At 39.7% G+C, this 14,379-nt stretch overlaps 1 protein-coding gene across 8 annotated transcripts in view; it reads right to left on the minus strand.

The window, feature by feature from the left end:
* The window catches only part of LOC111073709, a 38,440-nt gene that overhangs the window by 4,727 nt on the left and 19,334 nt on the right, over positions 1 to 14,379 (minus strand). For 3 of the 8 annotated variants that reach the window (XM_022366164.2, XM_022366162.2, XM_022366170.2), the window contains one exon: positions 3,005 to 3,068. The exons of 1 other annotated variant lie outside the window; for it this stretch is intronic. In XM_022366164.2, the coding sequence (XP_022221856.2) occupies positions 3,005 to 3,068 (64 nt within the window). Of the gene's footprint in view, positions 1 to 325; positions 737 to 3,004; positions 3,069 to 4,070; positions 4,199 to 12,334; positions 12,507 to 14,379 lie in introns of those variants that run through there. 4 more of the 8 variants (XM_022366172.2, XM_022366171.2, XM_022366173.2 and 1 more) reach the window with 4 other exon arrangements.

Raw genomic sequence — 14,379 nt, forward strand, 5'->3', positions numbered from 1 at the left:
TGGAACCTTATCGATGTCTGTATCTCTGACGAAATATGGCTGATTATGCTATTGTTATTGTTAAACTGGCAAAGAGTGAATTTAGGTAAAACCGTTGTTGCTAGCTTCGAACCGAATCGAAACTGGAATTACATTTTTATCGAGTTTTGCTTTCCGTTTGACAATCAATGTGATACGGCTAACAAATGCGTGTGTTTGTATGAGTAGCAGTGTGAACTGCAGCGGGTGGTATTTGGGAAAGGGTCTGCCGTGGGGCATGTCCAAAATACTAGGCGCTTAAAAACTGTTCAAACACAAACACAGTCATCAATACAGACACACTCACGAGTCAACACTTTGGTAATAATTTTCGATACGGAGGGCGGACACGGTGCGGCTGACCTGGAGAAGGCGAGGTCTCCACTTGTGCCGCCGCTCGTTGGGCATAGTATCGTTTATAGGCAGTTCGAAGTTCGACCCTCCTCTGGGGGATTGCCACACATTGGCCGGGGCGCCAGTATCGAAATCCCAGAACTTTATCAGGCCATAGGTGTCCATAAGCGTTGGTATTATCAGCTTCTTCATAGCACTCTCTCATTCGGACCGATTCAGTGAGATCTCTGAATCGCCGGTATGTTCTGCCCGGACCCAGTTCTGTTCCAGACCAAGCAGCGGTGGGCCCGCGAGGAGCACTGGCAGGTGTAACCGGGCGAAGCGAAATATTATAACTGATTGCCAGCAATCGGCGGCGGCGAGACTTGCAAATGCGAGGCATTGACGAGTGCTGATGTTGTCGTCCGGCAGACGTGTGTGAGCGTGTGGCTCATTGTAGTAGGAGATATCTCATTAACGGACATAAAGCATTGAGATCGGCTCTATCTGCCATTACCATTGTGTGGCCTAGACATGAGCTCTGCAGTATGCAGTCTGGACTGAAGTGTTTTGATTAGATTAGAGCAGGAATTGAATGGCACGAGCCGCTTGATAGATGACACTTGATGGATCTCTTGCTGGCTTTGTTTGGGCTGTACGGGCTGCAGATGCTGCTGGGTCATCCTATTGTCGGTGACTTCGCTTTTGCGGGGGCAGATATCGCAGATACCATGGTCAATGTCAAACTGCAGTCGAATTCCTTTGTGTCGCATGATAAGTTTTTGCTTTCGCATGCCATCCCTTCCATATGATATGCGACAGTGACGCTGGGAAAAAGCAAGGACTTTGAGTGAGAGCTGCGGCCTTTCTTAATTAACTAGATTCCTATATAATTCACCGTCATGGACGGTGGTATCCACCCAACAGTAGGATTCAATTAATTTACTGTGGCCCGCTTTTGTGATTGACTGCACAAAGAAACTAACTGACTCTTTCTTTAACTATAGAAAACGCCTTTCTATAGCCCGCCCTATATGCAGATAATCCTTTCGGTTGTTCCATCAAAATGCGCATTTAGAGAGTCGGGCATTAAGACAGACACCAAGGGCTTGTGTTTTATCGGAGTTCAATGATTCTTGTAAATAATTCTTCACAGCATGTCTTCCAATACAATGAATGATAATACACTTATCGCATCTGTTTCAGGCTGATGGTAGATATTTTCATGTTTACAAGAAATCACAAGAAACTCCAACCGATCCCCGCACTTGTGTAGGGAGAACAAGCAAAGGAACTGTAAGGCATATGCTTTATATCGTTTGGTAACATCGAGCGATTCACACGTGAAGTCTAATGTCACACATGGACACATAGAGAGGCACTTCCCTCCCCGTTGTTTAGCAGGTAACACATTTAAAGGTTTATTTATGAGCGCAATGAACTTCGACTACGGCGAATGTAAACAGACGAGTAGGAAAGGCGGATACTCAACGGCTATAGACAGCAAGTCTTGGGCTGGTCTCAGTGATTTAAAAATAAATTTCGACACCATTTACATATTGAAATTATTAGGGACTCGAACGAAGAGGATGTAACGCTGGCTAAGGAATTTAGGCAAAGAAAAAGTATGCTAAAACCAAGACAAGCGGAAAACAGCAGGAATCATGTGCTTTTAGTGTAAGGCATCCTTGTACTTGTGGGTTCACATTATGATCACATCATACACTCAATGCATTTGATCCGATTGTGACTTTTCAACTGTTTGTGACTTTCAACTTCTTTATGGGATCACATTTCAGGTTCGTCCGCAGCGTTTCATGGGCTTCCGTTCAAGTCAATCATGACTCCCGCACACTCACCCTGGCTGCGGTTGGCACGTCAATCCTAAAATGGAAGTGGTAGTCAATTCACTGGGAGAGTATGGGTAACGAACGATTGGACATAACTTGCGGTTGGCTGAACTGATGGGATGCAATGAGATCAACTCTATCATCTCTTCTTATATAAAATACGTATGGGCAACGCGTCTAAGAAAGGTATGCAATCAGTCTATTGAACTCTTTTTCGTTGACTACACCCCTTCTGTAAGCATTGTCGATGGTTAGGGTGCATTAAAATGCATATCGCAGATGTTTGAATGTTTCCATCCAGCTTCGAGTCTCATAAAATTGAGTTTAATTATCTGAGCTTTATCTACAAAGGTTTTCAGAATTGACGGTGTTCCAGCAGCTATTGATCTAAAAAACGTTAATTTTTTAAGAAAACCCCACATAACTTCTGTAACTCTAAAGGGCGAGGGGATGGTCGGGTGGTAATAAACGGACAAAGATCTCTCTCTCTCTCTCTGAAAGCATTCAGAGAGTGTAATTCGATAACACAGAGAAAATTGCAGTCCTGATTGTCACTCTCACAAGGAGACTATAGTATATACGTATACTCGTACTTCTACGTAAATGTACGTAAATAGATATAAACCATATGTCACCATTTAGTGGAGCCTAAACCCAAAAACTCGTAGAAAGTACTCGTACTTGCACGCGTGAGCCTTTTCAGCTCCCAGCCATCATCAATATCGACACGGGCGCACACAACGCGGCCCCGCACTAGAGGCCAAAAAAAGTGGATGAAGATGGCATCAGGTTAGATAACTTACCAGTCCTCCAGCATTTCTCTTTATTCCTACGACTTTGACTCCGTGATTTCCGGTTTTAGGCATGCTGTAAAGGATACAAAATATATCTTTTAGTCGGAGAGACATTTCTGAAAACAGTTGCACAGTAGCAGTAACCGTATCCCGTGGAGAATTATGCAAAATTTAACACCGCCGATAGTAGTTGATCGGCCTGTAAAGCGAAACAGGTAGGATGATCTCGCGCATGGTGCTACTCCTATAAGCTTTGTGTTCCCTCATTAGTCGTTGGCAAAGAGTGCACGATGCAGAGCCATTTGCAGAATTCATAGAAGGACATAAGGTTACGATTCTGAAGGTAAGGGTAAGGGATCGGCATGCGTGTAAAAATAAGACAGTTAAAGGTGCTGTGGGCTGAGTGCAGGCACATTTTGAAGCGGAGGAAAAACAGGAAAGTGGGTTCAAAAAGGATTTTATACATTCATACAATCAAGAGTAAACTTTTCCCATTTTATTTCTCTATTTCCTTATGCTTATTGTAAGCAAACACTATCGATTCCTGGAATTCCTGGCACCCAAAGTAAACAAGCAGGCAAACGGCCTAGAATGGGTCAGAAAGGACCATTGAAATTCGGAGGTATAAGGAATCAACAGGACATGGTCACAGACAAAGGGAGGAAAATGAAGAAGGATATGTAAAAGAGCGCATAGTGTGCGTTTCCTTAGTTTTCTTTTCTCTGGACTCACACTTGCCGTTTCTTTAAATAAATAACGAAACCAGAGCCAGAGCAGCGGTAGGCAAATGTAAGGTCGGGATTTGCGTGTTCGTAAGAAAAAACGTATTAAAACAACGGTGCGTGAAGGAATGCAGTCTTCGCAGGCAGCGGCTTTGCAAGGTTCAGGCTTCGAGGACACAGATAAGCCTACACAGGAATCTGATGGAGGGATAGTTGTCCCTATATATCTTTCTCTTTGATGTACAGTTGAATGCGAGTAATAGAGTCTGATTGACGCCTTGATTGAGGGTCAATGTAAACTCAAACTCAGAGCAGCTGCATCGCTCCTGTTTCCCTACCTGCGCTCTTCTTACCGTTGTAAAGTCTTAAAACTTCGACCCTCCACGACCAGATTTTTCTTTCTGGGCGTTCCGTGCTTCAAAACTAGGGCTGAATTTGTCCCGTTACTTTGTATCTGCTTTTTCATGTTGAGCTTAGACTTTGGGTTGGTTCCTATTTTAGAAACTTCTTTGCACTTTATGTTGTTGCAGCAGCTGTTCGGTGGATTCGAGTTCTAGCGACTTCACCAGGAGATTTAATTTGCGAAACACTAAACCGAGCTAGGACGGACCGCACGTGATATGTGACCATAATCAAATTTTTGTTACGGGTTTTTAGTAATTTCTTTCCATGGCAGCTTTAACCATTGGTTGTTCACATTCCACCCTATATTTCTGCCGCGGCTGAGTTTTGTATAAGCGCGTGTGTGATCGGTTCGTCGTGCAGAGGCAGACTGATTTCAACAACGATGCTCAGGTTGGTCTGACTGCACCCCAGAAGACCGAGTAAAATAGGGGAAGGACTCGTACCATGCATGAGCATGAGTTTCAGTGCCGATGGTGGATGCTTCCCTGGCGTGAAAACATCTGCCGATGCTGGCAGGAAACCGGTTCCTAGTCCCGCCAGCCGCTTTTACCTCCACTAGCCCACCCCTCAAATGGCGTGTGGCAAATAATAGAGAATCATATTTAAAGGAGACGTGATCCATCACGGAGCTAAAAAAGGAAAACGTCTCCTTCTAAAGCTCTGTGCTCAGTCTACCCAACCAACACTAGTCGAGTCGAAAAACAACAATGAAAGGAGGGGATTCTTCACGGCTCTCTCTTGCGATTAAGAAACAGTCAGCTAAAATCTAGTATCTATAGATACTACATACATATGTATACATATATCTACATATACTGAAAGTTGATACGATACCGGAAATACAACAGGCGCCTCTTCAAAATACTCCCTGAATCGATGCGGGGAAATGGAACACAGGATGTACAGGCACTTAGAGCTCGCTGACAGCTCAATGCGCGAGTTCAATATGCTAACGATAAATATATTAAGATTGAGGCAACCTTTCCACAGAGTCTGCATATGTTCTGGAAGCTGGATGTTTAACTAGGTTAAGTGCAAGGTGCAATGCATGGGTTGGTCAAGGCAGCTGAACTCCAACTGGAATTGCAACTTAAATTTATACCGGTTCCTGCGACTTAAAACAAATGAATGTTGCAAAACGACAGAACAAGTATGTCTGCGATGGGACCCAGGGCCGGTGTTGGCCATATTTTACCTGGCCACAAAAGGAACAAAATGTGAAAAGCAAAAGCAACAAGTAGAATCGAAGGCCGGTGGAAGACCGCGGACCGCGCTCAAAAATGTTCATATAACCCCATAGAGTACGTGTCTTACTTCATCTGCGGATCAAATTAAATGAGTATGGAAATTATTATTGACCAAACACGAGCTCATATTTTGCACAACGTAACTCACCAAAGAAGCTGAACCTACAATACAGATATAAACTCCAGGTATGTACATATGTAAATTTACGTACCCTGTGCTAGACGGCCACCAAAACAAGCAATGGGATATAAATCCAGCGGTAATTAAAGATAAAAAACAAGGTCTACTATTAAGAATCTCACAAAGGAGAACGTAGACATCGTACAATAGTTTCATAAAATTATTGGGACAGCGCGAATGTAGTTGACCCAAAGATGGGAACGTACAGCTGATCAGTTGCCAGACCACAGACAAGTGACAACAAAAGGAGGTGTGAGCATACATTTTTCCAAAATAAACGAGAAGTAACGTGTGAGTCGCTTCTGTGGACGCGACTCTACTTTTATACATGTACACCGTCAGTATATAAATCTGCTAGCTTATGATTTATGTAGAATTTTAAAATATTTTACATTTTAAATGTTTTTGCTACATCTGATATCTACATATATAATGTCGATTCCACATCTGAAATGTAGATTATACATCTTGTCCGCAAAGGTCGCGCTTTTCACAGGGCAGTGTGTGCGAGCGAGAAAGAGAATGAGTGGTCTCGTGCTGGAGGAGGTGGGGGAAGCGAATGAAATTTTTGAAATACACTTGTAACAGTGTGATATCACATGAGTCGGGAAACAAAATTTGGTTGCTCTAGCTCGTATAGTCTCTGAGAATTTTGAATTTTAGAATTAAAAAATTTTTTTGCTACATCTGTTATCTACATATACATCTACAATGTATATTCTACACCTACAATTTATATTCTACATCTACAATGTATATTCTACATCTAAAATGTAAATTATACATGTACCATTTATATTCTAGATCTCCTCCGCTAGGGGTTGCTCGCGCACTGAAAGTGGCAGAGTGTGCGAACGAGAAAGAGAATCAGTAGCGTCAGCAGCGCTGGAGAAGGAGAGGGAACCAACAGAAAATTAATTTCTTCATTCTGGCTATAATTATGATCCGATCTGATTCAAATTCGGCAATCTGGTAGATATGGTAATTTTCTACGATACTGCGTTTTTAGTTTTATCGTATCTTTAAAATTGTGCCTGCCACAGATTTTCGTCCTTTGACGGGGCGGGAGGGGGCGGGGCGAAATTTTGAAATACACTTGTAGCAGTGTGATATCACATGAGTCTGGAAACCAAAATTGGTTTCTCTGGCTCTTATAGTCTCTGAGATCCAGGCGCTCATCGAGACTTTTACCACAAATCTAATATACCCCTTAACTCTTTTTTGAGTACGGGTATAAAAATGTTCCGAGGACTGGAATGACAGAACTTAACTGATCAAGCCGCCTGCCAGCTGTGGTGTGGTAAAATGAAAACGTATTTCACACTCTTCCCTAAGAGACAATAAGAAGAGACTGATTTCTTTGCAATAACGGAGAATATTCCATTTAGGTTTTAGGCATGGATTCGATTTTAATAAGAGCATTAAATAAAGTAACTGCTTTCTAGTATTCCTTTATAATGAAGAATTGAAAACATATGCACAAACAGCCAACTATGAAGCCAACTTGCAAATGCCAATATAGCAGTTTCTACTATGACTTCACAGCAGCATAAGTCAAGACGCATCATTCTTATTTTCCCTTTATCGATACACGAACAATATGAATTATGGATACAAGTAGGAAGAGGCGCACACAAGCCTTTGCATATTCATAAGACAGGCAAAGGCAGAGGGAAACTCCACTACCGCTTGTGAGGAAAGTGAAGGTCTGCCGAAATGAACTGTAGTTGGTGAGTAGGAAGTGGGGAGAGGCTCTCTAGCTCTCATATTAAAATAATGCTGAAGTAATGAATGGATCGGAAAGGAGGGATCCGCATCTGCGTAGCGTCCTGAATCATATTTGAACGGTCGCTTCAATGGTTAATGACATCAAGGTGACTTTTTATTCCAGTACTCGAAGAGTTAAGGGGTATATTAGATTTGTGGCAACAGTGGATGTATGCAACGCAGAGACAGAAACGTTTCCGACCCCATAAAGTATATATATTCTTGATCAGCATCAATAGCCGGATCGATGTAGCCATGCCTGTCTGTCCGTCCGTCCGTCTTGAGGAGCGCCTAGTTCTCAGAGACTATAAAAGCTAGTGCAACCAAATTTTGTTTCCAGACTCATGAGATATTACAGATTTTCAAGTGTATTTCAAAATTTCGCCGCGCCCCCTTCCGCCCCGCCACATATGTATGTATGTATATACTGACTGAGTACGGGTATAAAAGTAGAGTTGGGGCCACAGAAGCGACGTACAACGTTCCTTCTCGTTTTAAATAAGCTTGAAGAGGAACGTCAGTCCACCGATCAAAAAAATCCTTCCAAGAATATAGTGTGGGGTACCACTTCCCTATAAAATACGATTTTATTCTGTGACGCCTAGCGCAATCAAACTCAAACATGTATACTCGTACACTTGTGTAAGTCAAAGTGGGTTTTGGTTACGAATTTTGAATGAATAATTACCATTAAGATGTATCGAGAAAGCGCGTGGTGAAAGTGAAAGAAAATGTGGGGGTGAAAGAGGTACGAAAGTAGGACGAGTACAAGCACTGTTAACAAGTCGCATGCACTCGTGCAAATTTCCCATCTTCGACATGCTCTGTTTGCCGAGGAAAAGGGGGAGGTAGTACAGGCTCCAGTTGCCGAAGAATTCTCTGCCGTTCTTTCAGTGTTACATATTTATGTACATCTATATGAATCGGGTTACAAATTTGGTTTTGTGATTTAAATATGCACACTAGGGGTATGCACACTTAGTATGAGTTTTTATAATTCAAGTAGATCAAGGTAAAAATTGTTATATTACAAACCACTACAAGACAAACATTACGAAAGTGAGTAGAGGTATTCCGTAGTGCTGGTTAATGCTAGTTTCATAGATAGCCAGTATGTACGAGTACAACGAAATCCATATAAAAAACGACCTGAAAACAAAGAGTGATGGCAGATGCACTGTTTCTGGGGATGGGGTAAGCGCAACAGCTGGGTAAATTGTTGGTTAATCGAGTGCAGACAGACAAGTCAGATGGCTGAAAATAGATTCTGTTCGGATCTGATTTTAGCTTTAAACTCTTGACATTGATGCGTATTTTTGTTGTTGCCATATTTGAACTGTACATATGTACATACATATGTATGTATCTTTTTTCTCTTGTGTCGTAAATATATTGTTAATTGCCAGTACGACTTGATTTATAGTAGCTCCAAAAGTTATAAAGCTTGTAGGCGTGTAGATGATTGTACTGTAACTTGGAATTAAACTGTCAAACGTGCGTCTAGTCAAAACCAATTTTTCAATGGTCTTCTTAATAAACAATAAACTGGAAATAAGACACACGTTTAGAAATAGTGATTTCAAGATGTTTGCACATATCGTTCTACTGGTAATGAACGACGTGTGGCGACGTTGCACGTCATTGCGTAGCTGTAAGCCATGCTCTATTCTCCATGTCAGATCTTTTAAGTACATACAATTGTGTTCAATGAAATAGTAGTGCCGCACCTCACTACTTTCAAAACTCTTTTTGAGATAGTTCTAGTCTTTCAAATTGAACAAGTGATACCTTTACGGAAAGCCTGGAATGTAGGCATTAGAAACTTGAAGAAACCCCATTACATTTGCATTCTATCTTCTTGTTATTTATGACTTTAGACAACTACCCATGATATCTGCTGTTCAATGAAATAGTAGTGCTGGGTTAAATTTATTTTTAAAAATGAAAAAACAAAGCAAATTAATTTAAAAAAGTCCACCCCCTAGCTCAATTTGGTGATTGAATAATTTGATGAAAGAAAGTTTTGGACATAGCGGTAATTTTGATTTTGAGCCGTTGGAGAAATCATTGCTCGGTCAAGAAGAGGAGACCTAAGAGTTAAACTAAAAACTTAAGGCAGGAGGTATAATGGGATTGAAAACTAAGTTGTATGCACTCTCACTATTGTGTTTAATTAATTAACTATAAGAAGTAGACTGAAAATCGATTTTGTATTCGAAAAACATATTTTTTAGAGGATGGTCGGCGATGGTCGAAGGCAACACCAGGCCTTCAATATCCTCAAAAATTATGAAAACAATTTTTAATCGCTCTGTCAGTTATGTGACAGTTTGTAGACGGTTGATTACACATTATTTGAATGCAAGAAGTCCCAGAAAGCTCCGGGTTTGGGTCAAGAGTACATGGGTGCACGACTTCAGTTTGGAAAAACGCATGTGGAATGGCCTGTGTCACAGTGACAAAAATACTTTTGACTGATGATAGTAAAGTTGTATTTATGGTAAGATAGACTCAAAAGAATATGTTTGGCATTCACAGAAATTCAATTACTACTTAAAATCATGAAAAAAATATTGGGCATGGAAGGCTGAGCCTTATGGGGCCCAGCTCATATAAGCTAGTACTTTCTAGCCTGGCGTTTGAGTATATTATGGTTTTGAGCGAAACTGTGTATGTAGGCATACTTTAGAATACATTAAATTCAAATTACAGTTGAAAAATTCATGTTAAAAGGATCTTTTAACAGGATAATGACTTAAAATACCCAGAAAAGCTCGCTAGGAATTGATTTTTATCGGAAAAGATCGACGTTTTTCCATGGCCAACTGTCCAACTGGATATAAATCTCATCGAAATCTTATGCTGGAATACCAAATACATTGTTGCAACTGGAAATCCGTGAACCAGAGCCAAGTTTTAGCAAGTGGTTCATGGATTATTGGCTCAAATCTTATTGAAGCGTTGGCAAGAGATTAATGACCCATATCCGGCCGGTGCAAGTTCGCAATGAAAACCAAATTGATAAAAAACTACAAATTAAAGCTCAAGAAACATAAAGAACATGAGATATATGTTTTTATTTGAGTTTCGTTGTTTTTTTTAATTTTCTAAAAAAACACTACTATTTCATTGAACAGCATATTTTATGGGTATTCGGCTTATGTCATGTAAAACAAGAAGATGGAATGCAAATGTAACGGGTCTTGGGTTATCCAATGCCTACATTCCGGGCTTTCCGTAAAGGTATCACTTGTTCAATTTGAAAGACTAGAACTATCTCAAAAAGAGTTTTGAAAGTAGTGAGGTGCGGCACTACTATTTCATTGAACACAACTGTATGTACATTGAAAAGCCGAGTGGCTTTATTGTATTTAGCTTTGTTTTTGTTTTATTTTCCATACTGGCTCTTTTAGTTTCCGCAAACGAGGATAAGGTGTCAGATTACTAATTACACTACTCGACAAAATCGAACTTTTTTTTTCCTCAAGGATCCAAACTGACTTTTTCTGATAGATATGGGGATTTACAATTTTTTAAAGAATTATGGTTTTTTTTCTATGGCAGAACTTTTTTTTGAAGAATTTTTGAAAACTGGTATTTTTTTTTAAGCTTTTTTCAGAGGTAGCGCTTGTTTTTTTCACATAGCTCTAATATCTTACGTCTGGTTGTAAAGAACTTTGCTATTTTGAAAAGATAATTAAAACCGCTAGAAGTTAAGTCTAAGCACTTTGTGATTACAGCTTACCGTCTGGGAAATATAAAGCATTGAAATGCAAAAATTATGATTTTGTGCGGTATTTTTTACGAAATTTTTACTTTAAAAACTCAGGAAAAGTCGAAAAAAAATTATATCTTGTGTCCTCTATTTTTTTGTGTATAGGTGCGTTAATTTGGCGTCGTTTAAGGTATCGCTCATTAAAATCTATGGGAGACTTTGGAGCTAAAATTCGTTAACGAAATGGTAAAAAGAAAAAAATACCTTTTGGAAGGTTGCGGCTTACTGCCCATTGGGAACAAAGGAACGCGATCAGGTACCAAATGTACAACCCTTGTTCGTTTGCTTTGTTCCCAATTGGCAGTTGGGCTCGCAACCTTCCAAAAGGTATTTTTTGTTCATTTTTTCCATATTTTAGGTTTGGTTAACGAATTTTAGCTCCAAAGTCTCTCCATAGATTTTTCGACTTTTCCTGAGTTTTTAAAGTCAAAATTTCGTAACAAATACCGCACAAAAATCATCATTTTTGCATTTCAATGCTTTTTATTTCCCAGACGGTAAGCTGAAATCACAAAGTATTTGGGCTTAACTTCTAGCTGTTTTAATTACCTTTTCAAAATAGGAAAGTTCTTTACAACCAGACGTAAGATACTAGAGCTATGTGAAAAAAACAAGCGCTACCTCTGAAAAAAGCTTAAAAAAAAATACCAGTTTTCAAAAATTCTTCAAAAAAAAGTTCTGCCATAGAAAAAAAAAATATCATCAAACCATTTCTAAGCCCCAAATCTTTAAGAAAAAGTTCGTTTTGTTCCTTGAGGAAAAATCGTGTTAACTAGTGTTATCTACCGAAACATAGCTGAAGTTTTTGTAGTAATGCCTACGGAAGCTGGTTGACAATGTTTCGAGGAAGAAGAAAAGAATGAAGGCTTCCAGAGATGAGGCTGATTAATGACAGACACGAAGGGATCTAATTCACAAAACCGATATTCTTAATGACTACCCAGGGGGTGGTCTAACCATCTAGCCGTGAACAAAATATTAATTATTATATCCCATTAGCTCTGTTAAATTTTTGTCTCTACCTAGAAATTTACGCCAACGCATTACAAATGCTTGTTTTGGCCCAAAAAGGTTAAGGACTGTAGTAAAAACATTTTAAATTTATAGAAAAGTTTTGTTTTTCTTACTTTCTAAAAAAAAAAAGATACGGAGTCAGCTGTTCGGTTCTTCTAGTGCACGTCCCCGCCATAATTAAAATTTCATTTTATGGTTTTTTTGTTTGTAGATTTTTTGTTGCTCTTCAATGATTTTTTTTAGTTAGTTAGCCCGGCCAGTACGCCCGGCCAGTGAAATGGAGATGGAAATGGCTGGTAATATGGCACCAAATGAACGAATGGCCAGCATATGTTGCCTCTTAGGCCATAACTTTCCCCCAGGTCTCCGCTTCTTGGGATCATCTCCATACAATAACGTACTGTAACATAATTTAAAATTGATTAATATGCTTTCGTGCCAAAAATACGACTTTCTACGGTGAGCCATCGAGCTGCCAATACGAGTACATACATATGTACACATACATACGTTATTTTTACGAGCTCTGAAACTTTTCAATGCACCGTGAAAATATATGAAGATATACATAGATGCCATTACTGGTAATACTGATGGTGTTTATCAACGATGAAATGAAACCATCGAAGTGACAGCACTATGGTAAACAAACGCTAAAAACATATTATGAAACATGTGCTCCTTAAATAACATACATATGTACAATAAATATGTTTTATATCTGTTCTCTAATAAAAAAAAACCAATTTCACTAAACAAAAAAAAACTAACTGGGATAAAAATAGGGAATGTATTAAGACTTGGCAGAATAAAAATACAAGTGAAACCACGGATACTAACTTTAATCAATGGTATGTTTTGAAAGTGTTGTAGTAATGATTGGATGTGCTCCGAAATTCTTGTCGATATTATTTCGTAACAAAGCTCAAGCCTATATTTGTTGTCTATGTTGTTTCTTGTATGGGAGAAAAGGCATTTATCTCGTGGATACGATTCGACAACATACAATAGATTCACGTAGCTTCACAGAACTGGCTGTACACTGTGCGGCTGATAAGGCAGCACACCAACGGTGATCAGTTTAGTAGTCATCATTAAAATTTCTCGAACTCTCGAACAAGGCACCGTCAGGTTAAGTACTAGTAGTCCAATAGCCTAAGCACAGTGCGAAAATAACTTGATTATCTAGAAATGTAAACATTATACTAAATTAATTCATAGTACAATCTCTTATAATTTATAACTGAACGAAGTAATTAGTTCGATCTGTACAAAGTACATTACTTGCGAGTAATGTCATTTCAACGTAGATTTTAACGTACTATCTATGGAGCGTTGCAATCCTCGTGTAGGTAAAACTGAAACTGACCGATCCGACAGCTGTTGTCCATAAATGGGGATTCTGAAACTCTGCCTCGAATGCCGTTCAGACAGTGGCATCTGCGACTGGCTGCAGCAACGGCAATATATGTATGTGGTTTTTGTCCGGTTTGATATGGGGTAACAAAATATATAACCTATTTAACTGAAGACTGACTGTGCCGCCTTGGTTCGTGGTTCCACAATGGGATTTACAATGTATGATATATTCAGGCTGCGGTAAAATTGGATAAAAAGAGCAATCACATAAACAAACAGCGCCCCTTTTTTCATACACGTCTAAAAATAAGCCATAGCATTCCAGGAACTTTGTGACAAGCGCTTACTCATAAAAACGATCCCAAGGCAATTATAAGAGTCCTCAAGCTCGACAGGAAAAAGAGGAAAATAATCCAACTGAGGGAAAGGGAGGCGCAGGCTGAACGAGAGGAAAATACTAAGACAAGGCCTAAAGCTAAGCACATGTACAGGAACAAACAACAGCACCAACAGGTCAATGGGAAATTAGGCAAAGCTGATTTAATCGGTAAACAGAGCACAGAGGGGAATCATAAAACAAATCAACAAGCAAGATTCGGAACGAATACTTGACCAATGGTCCGCGAAATGAGTGATACCTGCTCAAGGGTACGCCTCCGTATTATTATGTGGGTTATGTGGGCATCACGAAACTTTTGCAACTGTTATTTAATATTGCACCTGTTCAAGTTAGATATGTGTGCCCACACAGTGTGTGTGGCACTCCTTCTATTTCTACAATGCATATTTATTTAATTTAGTTTTATATTTTAAAGGCCAGGTTTTATGTTTTACAAATGAGCTGTTTCGCCCAGAAGACAGTGTTGCAAAACGGCAGTGTTCACATTCAAGAGTTTGGTATGCGACCCGGGTCT

This window comes from Drosophila obscura, unplaced genomic scaffold (genome assembly GCF_018151105.1).
Source record: "Drosophila obscura isolate BZ-5 IFL unplaced genomic scaffold, ASM1815110v1 contig_200, whole genome shotgun sequence".
Lineage (NCBI taxonomy): Eukaryota > Metazoa > Arthropoda > Insecta > Diptera > Drosophilidae > Drosophila > Drosophila obscura.